This window comes from Salmo salar, chromosome 19, assembly GCF_965601325.2.
Source record: "Salmo salar chromosome 19, fSalSal1, whole genome shotgun sequence".
NCBI lineage: Eukaryota > Metazoa > Chordata > Actinopteri > Salmoniformes > Salmonidae > Salmo > Salmo salar.
This window is the reverse complement of record NC_138309.1, coordinates 75,484,996-75,502,969: the sequence shown is the minus strand read 5'-3', so window position 1 is coordinate 75,502,969 and position 17,974 is coordinate 75,484,996. Positions and strand designations below refer to the sequence as shown.

Below are 17,974 nucleotides of genomic sequence, written 5' to 3'. Positions count from 1 at the left end.
CTGTTGGTGAATAAAATCATGACTTTATTTGTTAAATGCCATGCATTTCTGGGTTAATATGATCATTTTCTATGTAGATATAGTCATGAATTGAACAAAAATACTACGTTCACCTAATATTATATATTTTAAAACGTGTATGTCCTCCTTTCCCACAGCATGGTACAGACCAGTGTCATGGCTCCCTGAACAAGTAGATGAGCAAGGGATACCGGTTTTTATTATGTTATAATTAGCTAGCTAGAGGTTTTTTTATTCAGCGTTTGATAGCACTCTAGTTCTATCTACCTTTTTTCTCTAGTATTACTTTATATTTTAGAGAGGTAGTGGAACTAGTTTGTCAAAATGGCAGGGAGTAGCATGGCACAGAAAACATGGGAGCTACAAAACAGTATGCAGGAAGTTCAGAGCATAGATGAAATCTATAAATATGACAAAAAACAACAACAAGAAATCCTTGCTGCGAAGCCATGGACAAAGGAGTAAGTATACATTTTATAGATTGTCAGTTGCTTTTCTTTGCAACTGTTTGCTAGTTCATTGTTAGACTGAGTTAACGTAGCTTGACCAGCTAGCTGCTAGCTAAATTGGCTAGCTAGTTAGCATTTCAACAATGGCAATTCTCCCTACATTGCTAGCTAGCTGCTAATGCTAGCTAGCTAGCTAGCTAGCTGAACTGGCAGTAACAAATGCATGTCATTATTCCTTATGTATAATTCACACTACTATGATTGCTGCCCCGTAGTCATCAATACTTTAAGTACTGCAAGATCTCTGCTCTGGCGCTGCTGAAAATGGTGATGCACGCCAGGTCCGGGGGCAACCTAGAGGTGATGGGACTGATGCTGGGGAAAGTGGACGGGGAGACCATGAACATCATGGACAGCTTTGCCTTACCAGTGGAGGGCACAGAGACCCGGGTCAACGCGCAGGCTGCGGCTTATGAATACATGGCTGCCTACATTGAGAATGCCAAACAGGTAATATGACTGACTCCTGGAAGGGAGGGACATGTTTTTCGTCCTCAATGTTGCAGAAAAGGATTGATAAAACATTATACTTTAGTGAGAACTGTTTATCACAAGGGTAACATAGTTTCAACATAGTGTCCATTATCTCTTAATGGACACTCTCTTCATTGACTTGATGCTGATGCCATTTGTGAACTGTCAGGTTGGTCGGCTGGAGAACGCCATTGGCTGGTACCACAGTCATCCAGGCTACGGTTGCTGGTTGTCAGGTATCGATGTCAGCACTCAGATGCTCAACCAGCAGTTTCAAGAGCCCTTCGTGGCAGTGGTGGTGAGTACAGTGAAAGATAAACCTTAGCCCATAGTTCAATAGCTCAATACCTGCGAAATACCCATGTTTGAATTTCCATTTGCTTTCCTAAATACAGTACTTTGGTTTTATTTTTTTGAATTTGCAGGTACAAAGTCATGCATGAGTAACTGAGAGGGGTGCAATCAGGTTTAGGCATCCCTTTAGTGGTTGTTGATGTATGGTAGTCATTCACCAAGAGGCACGGGCAAATATTTGTCTTTTGTAACTGTAGATGCTATTTGCACTTGATTGGATTCGCAGTGCTCCAGTCCCAAGGGCATAGGGTAATTAAGTGTGTACTTTGAATACACTGGCAGCAGTAGTTAAGAAAAAAACTTCACACCTGGTGGCCGGCTTGGGGTGATCTCTAGAGACTCTGACCTCAGAATGCATTTTCCTGTTCTACTGTATCTGTTTCCCTCCCAGATTGACCCCACTCGCACCATATCTGCAGGGAAAGTCAATCTCGGCGCCTTCAGAACATATCCCAAAGTAAGGAGTAAAATGTGTTTATTGCAATTATTTCAGTCTTTAGCTGTATTACATTAGACAAGTTGAGTACAAAATTACTGCAAAAAATATTCCACTAAAATACATAATATATCATTTTTGTACAGTATTTATTACCCATACAACATGGAACACTTATTTTTAAGATTTTCTTGTATCTATAATAAATAATATTATAGAATAATTGTCAATCTTGTGTTAATTGTCTCCATTCCTTAATTGGCTAATTCCTTAATGGATAGCTGAGTGTCTCTATCAAATTGGGCAAATATTTTAAGACCACCTTCCCTCTCTCTAAATATCAATTTATCAATGAGTCTAATAATTGTCTGTGTTTTCAGGGTTACAAACCTCCTGATGAAGGACCCTCTGAGTATCAGACCATTCCCCTGAACAAGATTGAAGACTTCGGTGTGCACTGCAAACAGTGAGTCCTGTTCGACATTTAACTGCCAGAATGTTTAGGCACACAAATAATCTTAAGCATCATCTTTCAAATTGTCTCTGTATAAACATGACAAGTTACTTCAAATAAAAACATGTGTTTAGGTTGATGTAGCCTATAACACAAGTTCAAGTTATTATGTTTTAATAATGCCTTAGTAACACTGTGGTAAATAAAAAGGTAATATATTCTTCATTTAATTGACATTGTGTAATTATTCACTAAGTGCCATGGGGTTTTGTTTGTTTAGGTATTATGCCCTGGAGGTGACTTATTTCAAGTCTTCCCTCGACCGGAAATTACTGGAGCTCCTCTGGAATAAATACTGGGTCAACACTCTGAGCTCTTCAAGTCTTCTGACGGTAAGTGTTTGGAATATAACTCTATATCAAGCAATGTTCAAGAACACTTTACAATGAGATATCTAACAATTCAATGCAGAATCAAGGGTCAGCTGAAGTAGAGGTCTTGCATATGAATAAAAATCCCTCTGTTTATTTAGATTGTTATTAATAGCCATTTAGTTTTTTTTTAAGTCTGTAAACAGATTTACGAACATGGGTTAATTAATATGACTGAGGCCACCACGTTAACCTGCAAACAAATAATCCATGCGTTGGAGATGTGACACACATGTCACTGTGGTTCACTATGGATCATCTCCCTCATTGCCAGGACATTCTAGAGATTGAAAGCCCCAGTGAATTCCCATTGTGGATGCCGCCGCTCTGGCTAAACAGTCTAAAGGCAGCAGACTATCCAAACAGTGCACTCTGGGCATTCTGGATTAAGATGGATTGACTAGTTGTCAGGAATTGGCTGCTCCATTGGCGAAGGGCTTTGTCAGTGACTACACTGTTACCACAGTCTGGGCCCCTGTCATTGTCTCCTAATTACCTGCTCCGTGGAAAACACGGCCTCACCTTAGGCAAACCTTTTCACGAACCCTTTTCACGGCGACTTGGCAAGCCATTTAAGCCTTTATCAAGTTCGGCATACTTGTATTGAATGTCTCAGTAGCGGTGAAGAAAATAGGTGGTGGTGAAAATGTGCATGAACTTTCTCCCTGGTAAAGGTGTGTGTGTGGAAAGAAAGCCCACACACGGACCAGTATATAAGCTACTGCTTCCACGCACTTTGATTAACTTAATTGTATACTTTCGTCTGATCATGCTACATGACATTATAACATATAGGTACATAATCCAATGTGTGACCATGTGTCTGCAGAATTCAGAATACACCACAGGCCAGGTGTTTGACCTGTCTGAGAAGCTGGAGCAGTCGGAGGCTCAGCTGGGAAGAGGAAGCTTCATGCTGGGCCTGGACACACACGACAGGAAGTCTGAGGACAAACTGGCCAAAGCTACACGAGACAGGTAAGGCAACACAGTTTAGATAATGTTTATTAGGCATTTTGGCTAACTTATTGATTTGGCATTCAGTACCAGACCTTGGGTTATTTAGTGATTGATTCATAGCGTGATTCTCTAATATTGTCATGGTCAATATTTTGTTGACATAGAAGCATACATCACCGTATGTTTTGTTTAGGCGGAGGTATTGACTGACTGACTGGATTGTTGATAATTCCTCATTTACTGTTACTTTGATGATTGCTGATATTATTGAAAACTGTAAACCAATTTCAGATGCTGTTCAACTCTACAGTAGTGAAATAAACAGCTGACAAAGTGAAATCAATTGTCATTAATCTGTCTTATGTTATTGTCTGATGAACGCCATCAATGGAAAATCTAAATCTCTGGTCTGCTTAGGCCTTTAAGTTATCCAATATCCCTATTATTACGATATGTTTTGTAACCATTTTGATCACACATTATTTGTGTGTAGATGTGATAAGAATGATTAGTTGCTTTTTTAGCTGGTGGCATGTCCTACCTAACTAATCAATATCTGCTTATTTATACAATAGCTGGGATTTCTTGAGTTTCTCCCATGAATGCAACACCTGTCTGTTTATTAATCTGACCGGTCTGTTGATTGATAGGTAATCTCTGTGATCTCTTCATGTCCAGAGCAAAACTTCACTTTCCCTTTTTCCCCTGGCTATTCTAGCTGCAAGACGACCATTGAGGCGATCCATGGTCTGATGTCTCAAGTCATCAAGGATAAACTCTTCAATCAAATCAACACGTCTGCCAACTAAGCCCGAAACGGCCCAAGTCGAGTTCACCCCTCGTGTGTGTATTACTCTGTATGTTTAGCATTTAGATTGTTGTTAGCAGAATGATCTGTCACTTGTTATCTGAAGAAAGTTAGTGAATGATTGATCTCAACTTATGTGTGTAGGTAAATAAATAGTGGTGTTTAAAGTCTATCTACGTTCGAGATTTATTTCCTTGACTAAAGTTTTCAGTGAAGTATTCCTGAGGTTGATGAACCATATTGTTTTAACTGAATTGCTTTTCATTAAGCGTACACTAAATAATGTAGATTTCTTTTTGAATGCTTGCAGACATTTGAACGGTATGCTCCATTGGGTTCAGCATGACACAGTGCTGTTGTATTGTCATGTCCCATGGCTGTTTGGCATTGGTTGGAGTAGAGTACAACCTAACACTTTAACAAAGACCATGGTTATATATTTCTCCATTACAAAATCTACAACCAGTTAACCAGTCATTTCAACTCTGGCCAATCATAGCATTACATAATGGAACAACAAACTCAAGCCGCTGCATCGGCTCAAACGTAAACACTGGCTGGCATGGTCGATATCTCCATGGAGTGGCTCTCGGTGCAGGTTGTCTCAGTGGTACACAGTCCTTCAGGGTGATGGAGTCGTCAAGCTGCGCCGCAGCACAGAAACAGGAGCCGTGCACACAAGTCTATTCACACAACCCGTCTGCTCTTCATCGAAGCAGACACTCAGTCTGCCTTTGCTTACACACAGCAGCCCTGGCACAGTTTCATGTAATAATACTTTTTTCTTGTAGTATTGTACTGGTGGAATGTATATTTTTGATGCAGCATTGCAGAGGCACGGAACCATATTTGGGGCACATTGAATGGGTCTGCATTTTGTCATGTACATGGGCTTCGGGCACCAATTCTTGTAATGATTTTCTTTTTACATCATTATAGTTGGTGAGGTGTGTATCCTAATGTGGTGTTTCAGAAAGAGGAAACTTATTGAATAGTGTTTAATGCAATTTGTGAATTTTGGAATTAACAAGAGTGAACAATTGGCTTTCCCCTCACATGGTCCATTGAATCCACTGTAGCTAGTGGTTTTGCCAAACCTTTAAGTGCCTTACAGTATTGTTACTGTAAGAGCTAAATACTGTTATGGCTAGATGCTCTACGAGTATATGGAATGTGCTTTCTTAGTAATGGTTTTACGTAATGCAAGGTTTGTAAAATGATCATTTAAATATAAGACCAGTGTTCCGTACTGAATGCATTGGACTTAGGCCTGCATGTAAATCTTATGATCAACACCAGATGAACATTTCTATGCAACAGTGGAAACTAGTAAATGTGAATTTCAATGAAAGCCAAGCATTCAATACTATTGCAATGTAAGTTACATTTATTTTCATTAAGCATACATTAAATATGCTTCCTATTATCCAAATCGTCCATGAAACAGTGAAATTCCACATAATTTGGTGAGTTAATTGAAAATTAATTGGAATAATAAACAGGGGTGATGTAATCCTGTTTTAAAAAACTAACTGTAGTTCTGAGAACAGATGATTGATAAGGCTAAAAATGAACAGCTATTTATCTCTAGGCCCTTATAGGCTCTGTTCACTTTGGATCTCAGAACACGATCAACAAGCACGGTGTAGTGAAGGGAGTTGGAACTCACTGGTTGCCCTAAAGGGGAGCTGTGTTTGGGGGGAAATAAGGGCCCATAGCTCTACATTTCCTCCCTGCCAAGTGCTCTGCATGCATAAGTGGAGGCAAGTCATTCAGTCGCAGGAAGCCCGGGCCCTGACATTATATAACAATGCACGGGTCACTGCTGAGACTCACTGAGCCAATCACACTGTGACCCCGGCCTGCTTGGCGCGTTACACGCATTATTACTAGGAGCAATGTGATCTTGGCTGGAGAGAAGGGGAGAAGTGGGACAGCATTCAGCCCAGAAAGTTGGAGAAACTGATAAACATGGTGTCGGGTTACCTCATGTAAAAGTTTGCAGGCAATAGAGGCCTGACCTCAGGGGTAGCTGCAAGATGGTTAATAAATTCACTCTGTTTTACTGTTTATGTGTGTATGTCTGTCTGCCTTTCTGTCTGTTTGACATCTTCCACACTCTTTGATCTTTATTTAACCTTTGACCTCATATAATCCTGGATCATGGACATAAAATGTTTTACATTTCACCACTGAAAAGGCAAAACAGTTTTTATTTCAGAGGTCAATACCACACAAGTAGCTGATCATTAGAAAGGTACATAAAATACTACATGATTTATGGTGTTTGAATGGAATTGTTTTCTGGCTATTTCTGAAGAAAGGAAAAGTGGAATGGAATTTAGCTTGTTTGATTCTGGCTTTCTCTATATTTATCCAATATTTATTTTTATATACTCAGCCAGAAAAGTATAGCCCAAAGGTAATTAAGTGTGAAATGCAATCCATTTCACAAATATTTTGGATGCATATATAACAATTTGGAAGATCTAGATACAAATGGCAAAAAACTGTGGTTCACAGAGAAATGAACAATCTAAAGGAAATGTTTTGTTTTCTTACCTGAATGCTGACTGCAGCAATAATGTAATGCACTGCACAGCCAATTAATTTCTGCCAAAGCCATGTAATTCATCTACCACTTCCTTTGTGAATTCCTATGTTTGTTCTAGATCCAGTTTGGGTTCATTTTTAACTGAAATGTACTATAAGAAAAAGGAAATTAATTTATATCCTCAAGTTTTGGTGCACGGTAATTTTTTTTCACATTAATAACGGCCTGTGTTTTGGTAATTTTTCACAAAACTGTCATAATCGGGGGAAAAAGGTTTTTGTAGTTAACTATAACAGAGCGTTGACAAGAATTACATGCGTGTATACAGGCAACCATTGTAAGTAATTAGTAATGAGCAGAATAGCAACCTATCTTTCTGACTGCAACTGCACATGGTGCACAATTTGATTGACACTTGTGTAAACCATTGACACAGTTTGTAAACAGCTCATGCTCGAAAAACTCAAATAAATCCGTGGTTGTTAATTAGCGTACTAGTAAGCAATCTGTTACTATTCCAATATAGTAGAGAAAGGAAAGTAACAGTATCTGCATAAAATATATTTTTATTGCATAGGAAAGTATGCAGATGAGCTGCGCAGTCCTCTCTGCACGCTCATCTGTGTTGTTCCCATGGCAACCATTCCCAACAAGGATATCCACTCACGAGTGTAAACTTTCACCTCATCTCACCCCGCATCTTTAGCATTAGTCTCTTTTATCATCAAATTACAAGGACACGTGCATATTCTACAGTGGTAGGTAGATTTGTATGTACTTTGAAAGCCTATTTTTTTGGCTGGCTAGCGCTGACAGCGTTGTTGAAAGGCTAAAGTTAGTTGCCTTGCTAGTTTGTTGTTTATGTCTACCGTTATCTACAGTACTAGTAACAATAGTAGTAATAGTTAGCTAGTTAGCTAACGTTAGTTGCTACAGAGCATTTATGTATGTGGCTTTGTGTTTATCCTGTAAGTTAACTGCTGCTTGTGTCAGTTGTTTTGAACGTGATTAACTGCTGTCCGTCCAGTCCCGAGGGCTTCACTGACCTTGCAGCTGCACCGTGGAGATCTCATCTCAATCGATCAGGGGCTCTCCATGTCAACTCAGCCTCATGCCCAGAGATCAAGTTTAGAAAAGATTTGCTGTCACATTCAGATCTGTGTGTGCGTGTATTTCTCTCTCAACAGAAGTGTGTGCATACCACTGGAACTGAGGCATGTGTGCATACCACTGGAACTGAGGCATGTGTGCATACCACTGGAACTGGGGCATGTGTGCATACCACTGGAACTGAGGCATGTGTACATACCACTGGAACTGAGGCATGTGTGCACACCACTGGAACTGAGGCATGTGTGCACACCACTGGAACTGAGGCATGTGTGCATACTACTGGAACTGAGGCAGAGAGGAAAAAAGTCTTGTTTAGATGGCCTGCTTGAGGAATAGATGGCCTGCTTGGGGAATAGATGGACACCTTGAGGAATAGATGGCCTGCTTGGGGAATAGAAGGCCTGCTTGGGGAATAGATGGCCTGCTTGGGGAATAGATGGACCTAATTACCACAAATTGAGTGCCCATCCCACCTTTGCACCTCTCATCCTTCATTTCTGGTGTAAAGCCAGTTGTGAGAATAAAAATGACCAGCTAATGCTTTTAGCAGCAGTTACCGGTGCTGACTTTGACAAATGCTATCAGCTTCCTTTTATACACATTCAGTTTCATTTAGGCATAGCTATATTCCACTTTACTTCAATGAGCACCTAATATCACAAATATTTCATTAAGAAAATATAGATTTTTGAAAAGGACAGACATTTTCTGTGGCATAACTCCAATGACATGTATTTTCCTTCTGACTCGTCTCTTTACAGCTAGTTCATGTGTTTCCCTTGTTCAGATGTTTCTGGTGGTTGTTCTGTGAGCGCTTGGCTGAAGCTGGAAAGGATCCACTCTGAAGCAGTGTCTGTGACAAGCCATCATGGTCCGCCTCACCATGGATCTGATTGCCAAATCCAGCAACCATTTCAAAAACAAGAGAAGTTACTCCCTCCCAACGTACCTTAAGAAACTCACTCACCTGAACTTCTCCAACAGGAACATAGAGGACATTGTAAGTACGATAACACAAGACATACTAAATTAATATATGTTAGCTATGTTTTGTCTCTGTGCTTCTCTCTTTTAGCTTCTAATGGTAGGGATTAGGGATACTAAATTAATATATGTTAGCTATGTTTTGTCTCTGTGCTTCTCTCTTTTAGCTTCTAATGGTAGGGATTAGGGATACTAAATTAATATATGTTAGCTATGTTTTGTCTCTGTGCTTCTCTCTTTTAGCTTCTAATGGTAGGGATTAGGGATACTAAATTAATATATGTTAGCTATGTTTTGTCTCTGTGCTTCTCTCTTTTAGCTTCTAATGGTAGGGATTAGGGATGCACCGATATGACATTTTTGGCCGATACCGATATCCAATATTTTCCTTGACAAAAAAACGATACCGATAACCAATATAAACATTTTTAGAGGCCTTTTAAGCATTCTAGTACAGTTAAATAGTTGAAACACAAACACACACACACACACACACACACACACACACACACACACACACACTGACCAAAAAGTTATTTTGTTGGCATTTACGTATGTCCCATTACCAGTAAAACATGATCAAAACCTATTTCTTTCACTTACTTGCTGTGCTGTTTCATTGTTCATTTGTTCAGTTGTTTCATTCTCAACCAGGATTTCATCATACATGTCAAGCAGTGAAGTTTCAGCTCTGTACATGGCCTCTCTTCCTCAGTGCGCACTGTCACTGTGTCCATTTCCATCTTGTCCAGCTGTGTCTGTAACATTTCACGTAAACCATGTTTCTTTTCTGCATCGAAGTAGCGGTCCTTGTACCTAGCATCGAGCATGGTGGCGACACAGTAAAGAGGCTCAGAGAGAATGCCACCGAATCGCTTGTTCACAGCCTCAAGTACTTTTGTAAAGTTAACCCCACGGTCTGTCTGCAGTTTTGTTGAGCAGGTGTTTCAGTGCCATGACAAAGGGTTATCTTATTTCCCGACTCAGTTGTTCAAATGGCGTTAGGAGTGTGTTCATGTTTCCAAGTTTTAAATATGTTCCCAAATGCCATTGAAATGGCAGCAGCGGAATGAGAACCAGCACATTCTTGAGCATGCAATACGGCTCTCCTCAGTTCGAAATCCTCGTCGACCCACTGTGCTGTCAGACTCAGCATGCTCATGGGGCTGCCATCGCTGATCCAAATGTCAGTTGTGAAGCTAATAGCAGTGACGCCCATAGCAAGTAGCTCATAGATGTGCGTTTCAACAATACTGTGTAACTCTGGTAGGGCAACATCTGAAAAATAGCGCCTACTTGGTATTGGGCTCGAAGTGCTCGACCAGTCAGCGAAAGCCAACATCATCCACGACAGAGAACGGTTGATTGTCAAGGTCAATGAATTCCGTTATGTTGGCGTTAATGGATTTCATCTTTGAGTTGTCTCGCTGAAATGTTCCTAGTCTTTCAAATGACTGCTGAACTTGAACTTGTTTAGTTGTTGGAAGTGTGCGCTGTGTATTTTTCTGTTTTTGTTCTGTGTAGCGCTGTGTATTTTTCTGCTTTTGTTCTGTGTAGCGCTGTGTATTTTTCTGCTTTTGTTCTGTGTAGCACTGTGTATTTTTCTGCTTTTGTTCTGTGTAGCGCTGTGTATTTTTCTGCTTTTGTTCTGTGTAGCGCTGTGTATTTTTTGTGGCGTCATTACATCATCTAGAGGAAAAAGAAACGCACACCTATTTAGGCGTGGTGCTGGCTAGTGGAGAGGAAAACTTGAAAATAAAGGACAGCTTGGGGTACCCTGATGAAGACAGCTTGCCTGTCGAAACATTGGAAATTACATTTTTGCATCTGAGCTCTTAGAGTGTGCGGCTTTCCTTTATTTTCAAGTCATTACGTCATCTACTTATGTTATATGGGTATGCACGTCAGCTTTGACATCGGTTTTGCACATCGGCGTTAAACTAGACATCGGGCCGATGTTGGCATTTTTAGCTAATATCGTCTGTTTCCAATATGCTTACCGATATATCGTGCGTCCCTAGTAGGGATATCTTTTTTGTTTGTTGCAGGACGATCTCTCCACGTGCAGAAACCTCACAGTCCTCTATCTGTACGACAATCAGATTAGCCAGATCTGCAACCTGGGTTTTGCCTCCAACCTCACTCACCTATACATGCAGAACAACAACATCACTCATATAGATAACCTCTCCAGCCTGCAGAAGCTCTCCAAACTGTGAGTAGGAGCTTGTCCAGTTTAAATGGATACTTAGAGATTTTGGCAATGAAGCCAAAATCTGGCGATAGATGAACTCGATGATACCATTTTTATGTCTCTGCGTGCAGTTTGAAGGAAGTTGCTAACTGGCGTTAGCACAATTTCTAACTAGTGTTAGCGCAATGACTGGAAGTCTATGGCAACAGCTAACATGCTAGCTGTTCCTGTAGACTTCCAGTCACTGCGCTAACGCTACTTAGCATTGGCTCGTGAAAATAACTCTAAATTCCTTCATACTGGACGAAAAGGTAAAATCCAGAACTTCATCTATATCTGGGGAAGTAGATAAAGTGCTTAATTGACAAAATCCCAAAGTATCCCTTTAAATGTATGATGTCTGTGGTAAAACTTTGGAGATATATTCAACTGTCTATGACTGTCTGTGTGCATGTGTCCATGTTTCTCCATTCGCCCGTGTTTTTGTCTTGGCGTGCATGCGTGTATATCTCTTACGTTTTTGTGTGTGTGTCTCTCTCTGTGCCATATCAGGTACCTGGGGGGAAACAGCATCACGGTGGTGGAGGGGTTAGAGGAGCTGGGGGAGCTGAAGGAGCTCCACATGGAGGGCCAGAGACTCCCCAGTGGAGAGAAGCTGCTCTTTGACCCCAGGACTCTCCTCTCCCTCGCTGTAAGACATACTAAAACTTACTGTATGCTTCCCAGTCTAAACAGTGTGCGCATATATTCTAAATACATTTTGTGACATTTGTGTTAGTTTTTGTGTTCGGCAGCATTTGGCAGGGTTTTTTCGGCTGTTCGAGCACACAAAAAATGTCTTGAGGCAAGCCAAAGTTCGGTAGCCGAAGTCTACGCCCCTTCGTTGGTGATTGGGTGTAACGAGGGTCGTCTAAAGGAGACCAAGGTGCAGCGTGTATAGTGCTCATTCTTTTCTTTAATGAAAAACACTTCAACAAAACAACAAACGACCGACAACAGTTCCGTAAGGTACACTTGACTAAACGGAAAACAACTACCCACACCCACACATGAAAAACAGGCTGCCTAAGTATGGCTTCCAATCAGAGACAACGATAGACAGCTGCCTCTGATTGGAAACCATACCTGGCCAAAACATAGAAAACAAAAACATAGAAATAGAAATCTGGAAAACCCCACATAGAAACAGAAAACCAAAACCACCCAAAACACCCCCCTGTCACGTCCTGACCACTCTACTATGGAAAATGACCTCTTACAAGGGTCAGGACGTGACTTTGGGCAACAGTAGGGATTTTTCAATTACGTGTTTGTTGTCGTTCAACGAGAGATTGCTAGTTTTCATACACACTTTTTCACTTGAGAAATACTGCACCGAACATCTTAGATGAAAAATTGCGCGACTAAGACAGATTCCTTGATTTATCTTAGATCGATTCTGACTATTTTGAGGAAGTGTAGCTGTATGTTGTTGCTAGGCCATCTCAAGAGGGACAAAAAGTAATATTGGCACTTTTTTCTTGTTTTTCAAGCAAATGTATTTTTAAGGGAGTATGCGAGGCATAGACGTTCGCTTCGCCTAGCCGAGTTCTGTTAGGAGCAAGACAAACCTAGTATGCAGACACACCAACTACATCACCAACCACATCCTATAGTAAAGGAGATTGTTTCAGCTCATTTCACACCACAATTGACAACTGAAATGCAAGTTATGCACCAGGATTCCACCATTGATCTCACGTTGCTCTGTATTGGTAACTTCATAATTTCCACCCTCTTCAGCAATAAGACCATATATGTTCACAACCTGCATTATGTGCTTGTCTGGCAAAGGTCTCTCAGATTTCCATACGGCCAGTGTCCCTGTAAAAGCGGTATTGTGCAGGGTTTGATGATGTCAAAGAGAGCTCTGTGGCACTTTCTGGTCTCACAGATCAACCATGGCTGTTTACTCCTCGGGCCCTGGGTAAACAAACTGCAAATCTCACATTCTTGTTTATTTTGATAATTAAAGAAATTGCAGTGCAAATGTAAAAGCTCCCGCTTTTTATCAACAGCTCTAGTTAAAGGAACTGAAACTAAGACGAATATCAAATTTCAATAGCAGTATTTAATAGAACCATTATAGAACCATTTTACAGGCGTACTCAAGGGACAATAATATATACTGGTTGTAAATATTATTCAAGTAGTTTTTCAAATGTTTCACTTATCTTTGCAGGAATCTCTAGGTGTCTTGAATATCAATAAGAACAACATAGATGATGTCAGAGATCTCGCTATTCTAAAGAAACTCACACATTTCTTTGCTGCTGACAACCAGCTACAGGACATGCAGGTAAGAGCTCCTACGTTTCCTCATGAAAGCACTGCTACTGATGGAGTTAGCTAATACCAGTCACTACTTACTCTACTCTTACCCTACGTGACAAAATAGTAAACTGTGAGCGTACCGTGCGATCGAAAAAGAACCCACACCACATCACAGAAACGATGTGTGCCGTGGTGTATTCAAATCAACACGCTGACTATAAGCAGATCAGGGTAACATGAACATAGCAACGCTGCCCTCTGTAAGTGATGTGTGAAATGATATGGAGAGCAGGGTGCTAAAGAACCAGATCCTGCAAATCCCGCCAGAGGTTCACAGTCTCTGCAACTCACACAAGGTTAGAATTATTCAACAAATCAGCGGCCTAGTCCCCGAGGACTGCCTTCGCTGACAGCTTTAAACAAGCGCAAGTTTCTCTCCTTCCTTTGGAGGCTGATTTTTCCTCTTTCTCTGTCAGTACAGCATTTGATACCTCCTCCCCAGCAGCACCACTAAACTTGATAGGAGATTCATTTGAAGCAGAGATATGGTTTCTGTTCGCTGTGTTGACCTTGAAAAACGACCTGCTGTGCGTTCCTGTGACTCCACTTCTGAGGAAAATACTTTTTCTCTCTCTATGGATCTGAAAGGCTAGATGGTTGAACTCTTTTTAAAAGGATGTCTCTTCATCCATGCTATAATGTCACTTTGGGACACAGCATTGAAGCACACCGTTAGCGTGGGTAACATTGGCACTCAACACAATGATATTCCACTGAGCACTGCAACTTTTTGCAGGTAATTGCTGTACATGTGTCAGAGGGAGCTCTCATGTTCTCATGTTTAGTGGATATCTCCTTTAATTTATACAACCCCTCTTCCATTATTGATCCTGCAAAGACAGGACCGTGAAGGATCAATCCCGCCTTCAACCCAGTGTGGTCAGAATCCAGAGGAAGCATTATAGATTTTTAAAATATATTATGACAGGCAGTCAGCCAGGGTGACAAATGGGCTGGTATCTACCGAGGCCATTCACACGGCACGGGGCGAGAGGACCAGAGAGGACGGACTAATTTAATCGCTGGTCAAATACAGGTTCATAACTGGCCTATCATTAAGTCCAGTGAGAAACCAGGGCCCAGCAGTTTAGCGCCGTGCAGTGCTCGTCCAGTCCGGGCTGCTCTAGTCTCCGCGCTCCCGCAGGGGATGCAATTTGGCGCTGAGCCGCTCCTCGCAAAGGCCCTTGTGAGTGACAGCCCTGACATGATCATTTATCAAAGCCTGGGAGCGCGCCGCGCCGAAGGGGTCCCCTCTGAACTGATTGCAGCGCGGGCTGGAAAAGTGGAAGCGCTTTGGCCGAGACAGGAAGGCAATGAACAATCAGAGCGCGTCCAGAGAGTATACATATTTCCAGGCTTGGATTAATGTGCCTTTAGATAAACATACATTGCAGGACAGGCAACACGCTAGAGGAGCCGGTGGAAGGCGCCTGCAGGGAAAACTTGTTAGTCACACAACACCATTGTTTAATTGTTTTGTTAAACTGCTGATGTGTTGTTTACACCTTTTCCCTTGGCAGTGCTACCTTTGAATTATGTATTAGATTTTTTAGTTGATAATATGATTTTACCACTGGAGAGTGGTTTGTTTGATTACATTAATTATATGACATCTTATTCATTTTACCTTTATTTAACTAGGCAAGTCAGTTAAGAACAAATTCTTATTTTCAATGACAGCCTAGGAACAGTGGGTTAACTGCCTTGTTCAGGGGTAGAACGACAGATCTGTACCTTGTTAGCTCAGGGATTTGAACTTGCAACCTTTCGGTTACAAGTCCAACGCTCTAACCACTAGGCTACGCTGCCACCCATTGTCGAAAGTACAGTCCGTAGACGCATTATAAATGGATACTATAGAGTGCTCCATTTTCACTTCCTCTAAGGTTAAAGTGCCATTTTGTTTCCCACACTTTGTCATGTAAAGACTGTACAGAGACTCTGCAATATAGTGTCCGACACCTTTACATTTGTAAGTACAGTATGTAAAATGTAAGTTTCTCTGTATTTTTCTTGTATTCTATTTAGGACTTAGAGTTGGTGTTCAGCCAATGGCCTCAGCTGCATCGAATGGATTTGAGTGGAAATCCTGTGTGCCACAAACCCAAGTACAGAGACAGGCTGATAACTGTGTGCAAATGCCTGAGTGAGAAAATAGTTGTGTACATCCACCTAACGATCATAGGAAATGTATTATGCATTTCACATTATATGATGTTTCAATAACTAATGTATTTTACGTAATTCTTTACGATTACAGAAAATATATCACCTCTATAACACACAGGACCTAATTTAATTGTAGACGATGATAATTTTGTTTTTGTAGACGATGATAATGTTGTTTTTGTAGACGAACTTGATGGGAAGGAAATTAATGAGTTGTCCAGGCAGTTCCTGATTAACTGGAAAGCGTCGAAAGACGCCAAAAAAAAACTGAAAGATGAAAGAATTATGACTGGCCAGATCACAGATCCCTTTACTGGTAAGATAATGTACTGTTATCTATTTTACATCATTCTGCTAGAGACATATACAAATATCTAAGAAATATTTTGAGAGACTCACTTTGCACTTTACAAATGTGCATATCCCATGTTACAACCTCACAAACTTTGCTCCAAGGTCAACAACGCTCTCCCTACTCTGGTCCTGCTGTCTGTATGTCCAAAGCATCGTTAGAACTGTGACAAGGTGTGTGTATGACTTGCTTTGTATGACTCGCTTTGTTTGTGTTGCAGCAGACTTCCACATGGGCCCCCATCCTTCATCCAAATATAACTACGCCAACGTCCTGGGAAAGAGGAATCCTCCGGGGTGTGGGAGACCCAGCAGGAAGGTCCGCTCAGAACACTCACAACTGGACAGCGCAGCAATGAGGTGCCGTAACAATCTATAGTCCTCTCACCCAGTGCAGCAGCAAAGGTTTTCACATCAAGATATCATTAATGCCTGTCACCAGTACAATCAATACAAAATGTTTTATTTGCTCATGTATTGTTACAGACAGTCTTAATATATCCATATGGGACACAAAAGAAACATTCAGTGTTTTTAGACTTTTCAATATGACAGATTTAGAATACAGTGGCTCTTCCACCGATGTCTGATAATTGATTCATTTATTCTTTAATTCAGACCAAAATTAGAGGCAAATGTATATTGTATCTCAGTTTGAATAAAATACGTGTATTTAGTTGAAATAAGTGGTTTAAACATCAAGACGTTTAACTTAACTGCTTGTTTCCTTCCATTTGTACATGCTTGAGGAATGGCCTGCTATTAATTAGTCAAATGCTCTTCTTTCTTTTCATGCAAATAAATAGTCTTCCCTGCTGTCGGCCTGGTGTTGACCATCAGTATCATATGAACAGTTCATTCAGGGCTTTCTCTTTAATAGACAATTTATATATATTGCTTTCTACTTTTTCATACCACTCAAATATGAAGTATGAAGAGGCTGATAATCACTTACTAGTCAGCTCTCTCTCTGTTCTCCCAGGCCACGGACCGTGAAGATCCCAGTGAGTGCGGGGCTGCTTAGTGATGTGGCCGACAATGCTAAAGTCTGTGGCCTGTGAGACGGACATGCCAGCTCTGCTAACACACACACACACACACACACACACACACACACACACACTCTGATGACCCTCTAACACACACACACACACATTCACTCTGGTGACCCTCTAACACACACACACACACACACACACACACACACACACACACACACACACACACACACACACATTCACTCTGGTGACCCTCTAACACACACACACATTCACTCTGGTGACCCTCTAACACATACACACACACACACACACACACACACACACACACACACACACACACACACACACACACACACCACACACACACACATTCACTCTGGTGACCCTCTAACACACATACACACACACACACACACACACACACACATTCACTCTGGTGACCCTCTAACACACACACACACACACACATACATACACTCTGGTGACCCTCTAACACACACACACACACACACACACACACATTCACTCTGGTGACCCTCTAACACACACACACACACACACACACACACACACACACACACACACACACACACACACACACACACACACACATTCACTCTGGTGACCCTCTAACACACACACACACACACATACATACACTCTGGTGACCCTCTAACACACACACACACACACACACACATTCACTCTGGTGACCCTCTAACACACACACACACACACACACACACACACACACACACACACACACACACACACACACACACACACAC

General features: G+C 41.2%; 2 protein-coding genes across 4 annotated transcripts; both read left to right on the top strand.

The window, feature by feature from the left end:
- Nucleotides 1–157: 157 nt before the first annotated feature.
- On the top strand, nucleotides 158–4,617 carry LOC106579522 (COP9 signalosome complex subunit 5). Its single transcript, XM_014159505.3, has 8 exons — nucleotides 158–482; nucleotides 746–980; nucleotides 1,174–1,302; nucleotides 1,750–1,815; nucleotides 2,175–2,260; nucleotides 2,529–2,640; nucleotides 3,509–3,657; nucleotides 4,358–4,617. The coding sequence occupies exons 1-8, from the start codon at nucleotides 346–348 to the stop codon at nucleotides 4,446–4,448; spliced, it is 1,005 nt and encodes a 334-aa protein (XP_014014980.1). The 5' UTR covers nucleotides 158–345; the 3' UTR covers nucleotides 4,449–4,617.
- A 3,019-nt stretch (nucleotides 4,618–7,636) lies between these two features.
- ppp1r42 (protein phosphatase 1, regulatory subunit 42) lies at nucleotides 7,637–17,536 on the top strand. Of its 3 annotated transcripts, none has more exons than XM_045702690.2 (9): nucleotides 7,637–7,759; nucleotides 8,189–9,114; nucleotides 11,147–11,313; nucleotides 11,845–11,983; nucleotides 13,514–13,630; nucleotides 15,694–15,811; nucleotides 16,019–16,150; nucleotides 16,410–16,545; nucleotides 17,168–17,536. In XM_045702690.2, exons 2-9 carry the CDS (start codon nucleotides 8,983–8,985, stop codon nucleotides 17,244–17,246), a joined length of 1,020 nt encoding a protein of 339 aa, XP_045558646.1. In that variant the 5' UTR covers nucleotides 7,637–7,759; nucleotides 8,189–8,982; the 3' UTR covers nucleotides 17,247–17,536. The 3 variants fall into 3 exon arrangements, with proteins under 3 accessions (XP_045558646.1, XP_014014986.1, XP_045558645.1); XM_014159511.3 differs by having other exon boundaries at nucleotides 16,407–16,545; XM_045702689.2 differs by having other exon boundaries at nucleotides 7,643–7,759; nucleotides 8,902–9,114; nucleotides 16,407–16,545.
- Nucleotides 17,537–17,974: the final 438 nt, after the last annotated feature.

Coding starts and splice junctions, on each gene's coding strand:
- LOC106579522 (XM_014159505.3), top strand. CDS start 346: ATGGCAGGGAGTAGCATGGCACAGAAAACATGGGAGCTACAAAACAGT. Junction 483..745: donor GCGAAGCCATGGACAAAGGA/GTAAGTATACAT, acceptor GCTGCCCCGTAG/TCATCAATACTTTAAGTACT. Junction 1,816..2,174: donor CCTTCAGAACATATCCCAAA/GTAAGGAGTAAA, acceptor CTGTGTTTTCAG/GGTTACAAACCTCCTGATGA.
- ppp1r42 (XM_014159511.3), top strand. CDS start 8,983: ATGGTCCGCCTCACCATGGATCTGATTGCCAAATCCAGCAACCATTTC. Junction 11,314..11,844: donor CTGCAGAAGCTCTCCAAACT/GTGAGTAGGAGC, acceptor GTGCCATATCAG/GTACCTGGGGGGAAACAGCA. Junction 16,151..16,406: donor GATCACAGATCCCTTTACTG/GTAAGATAATGT, acceptor TTTGTGTTGCAG/CAGACTTCCACATGGGCCCC.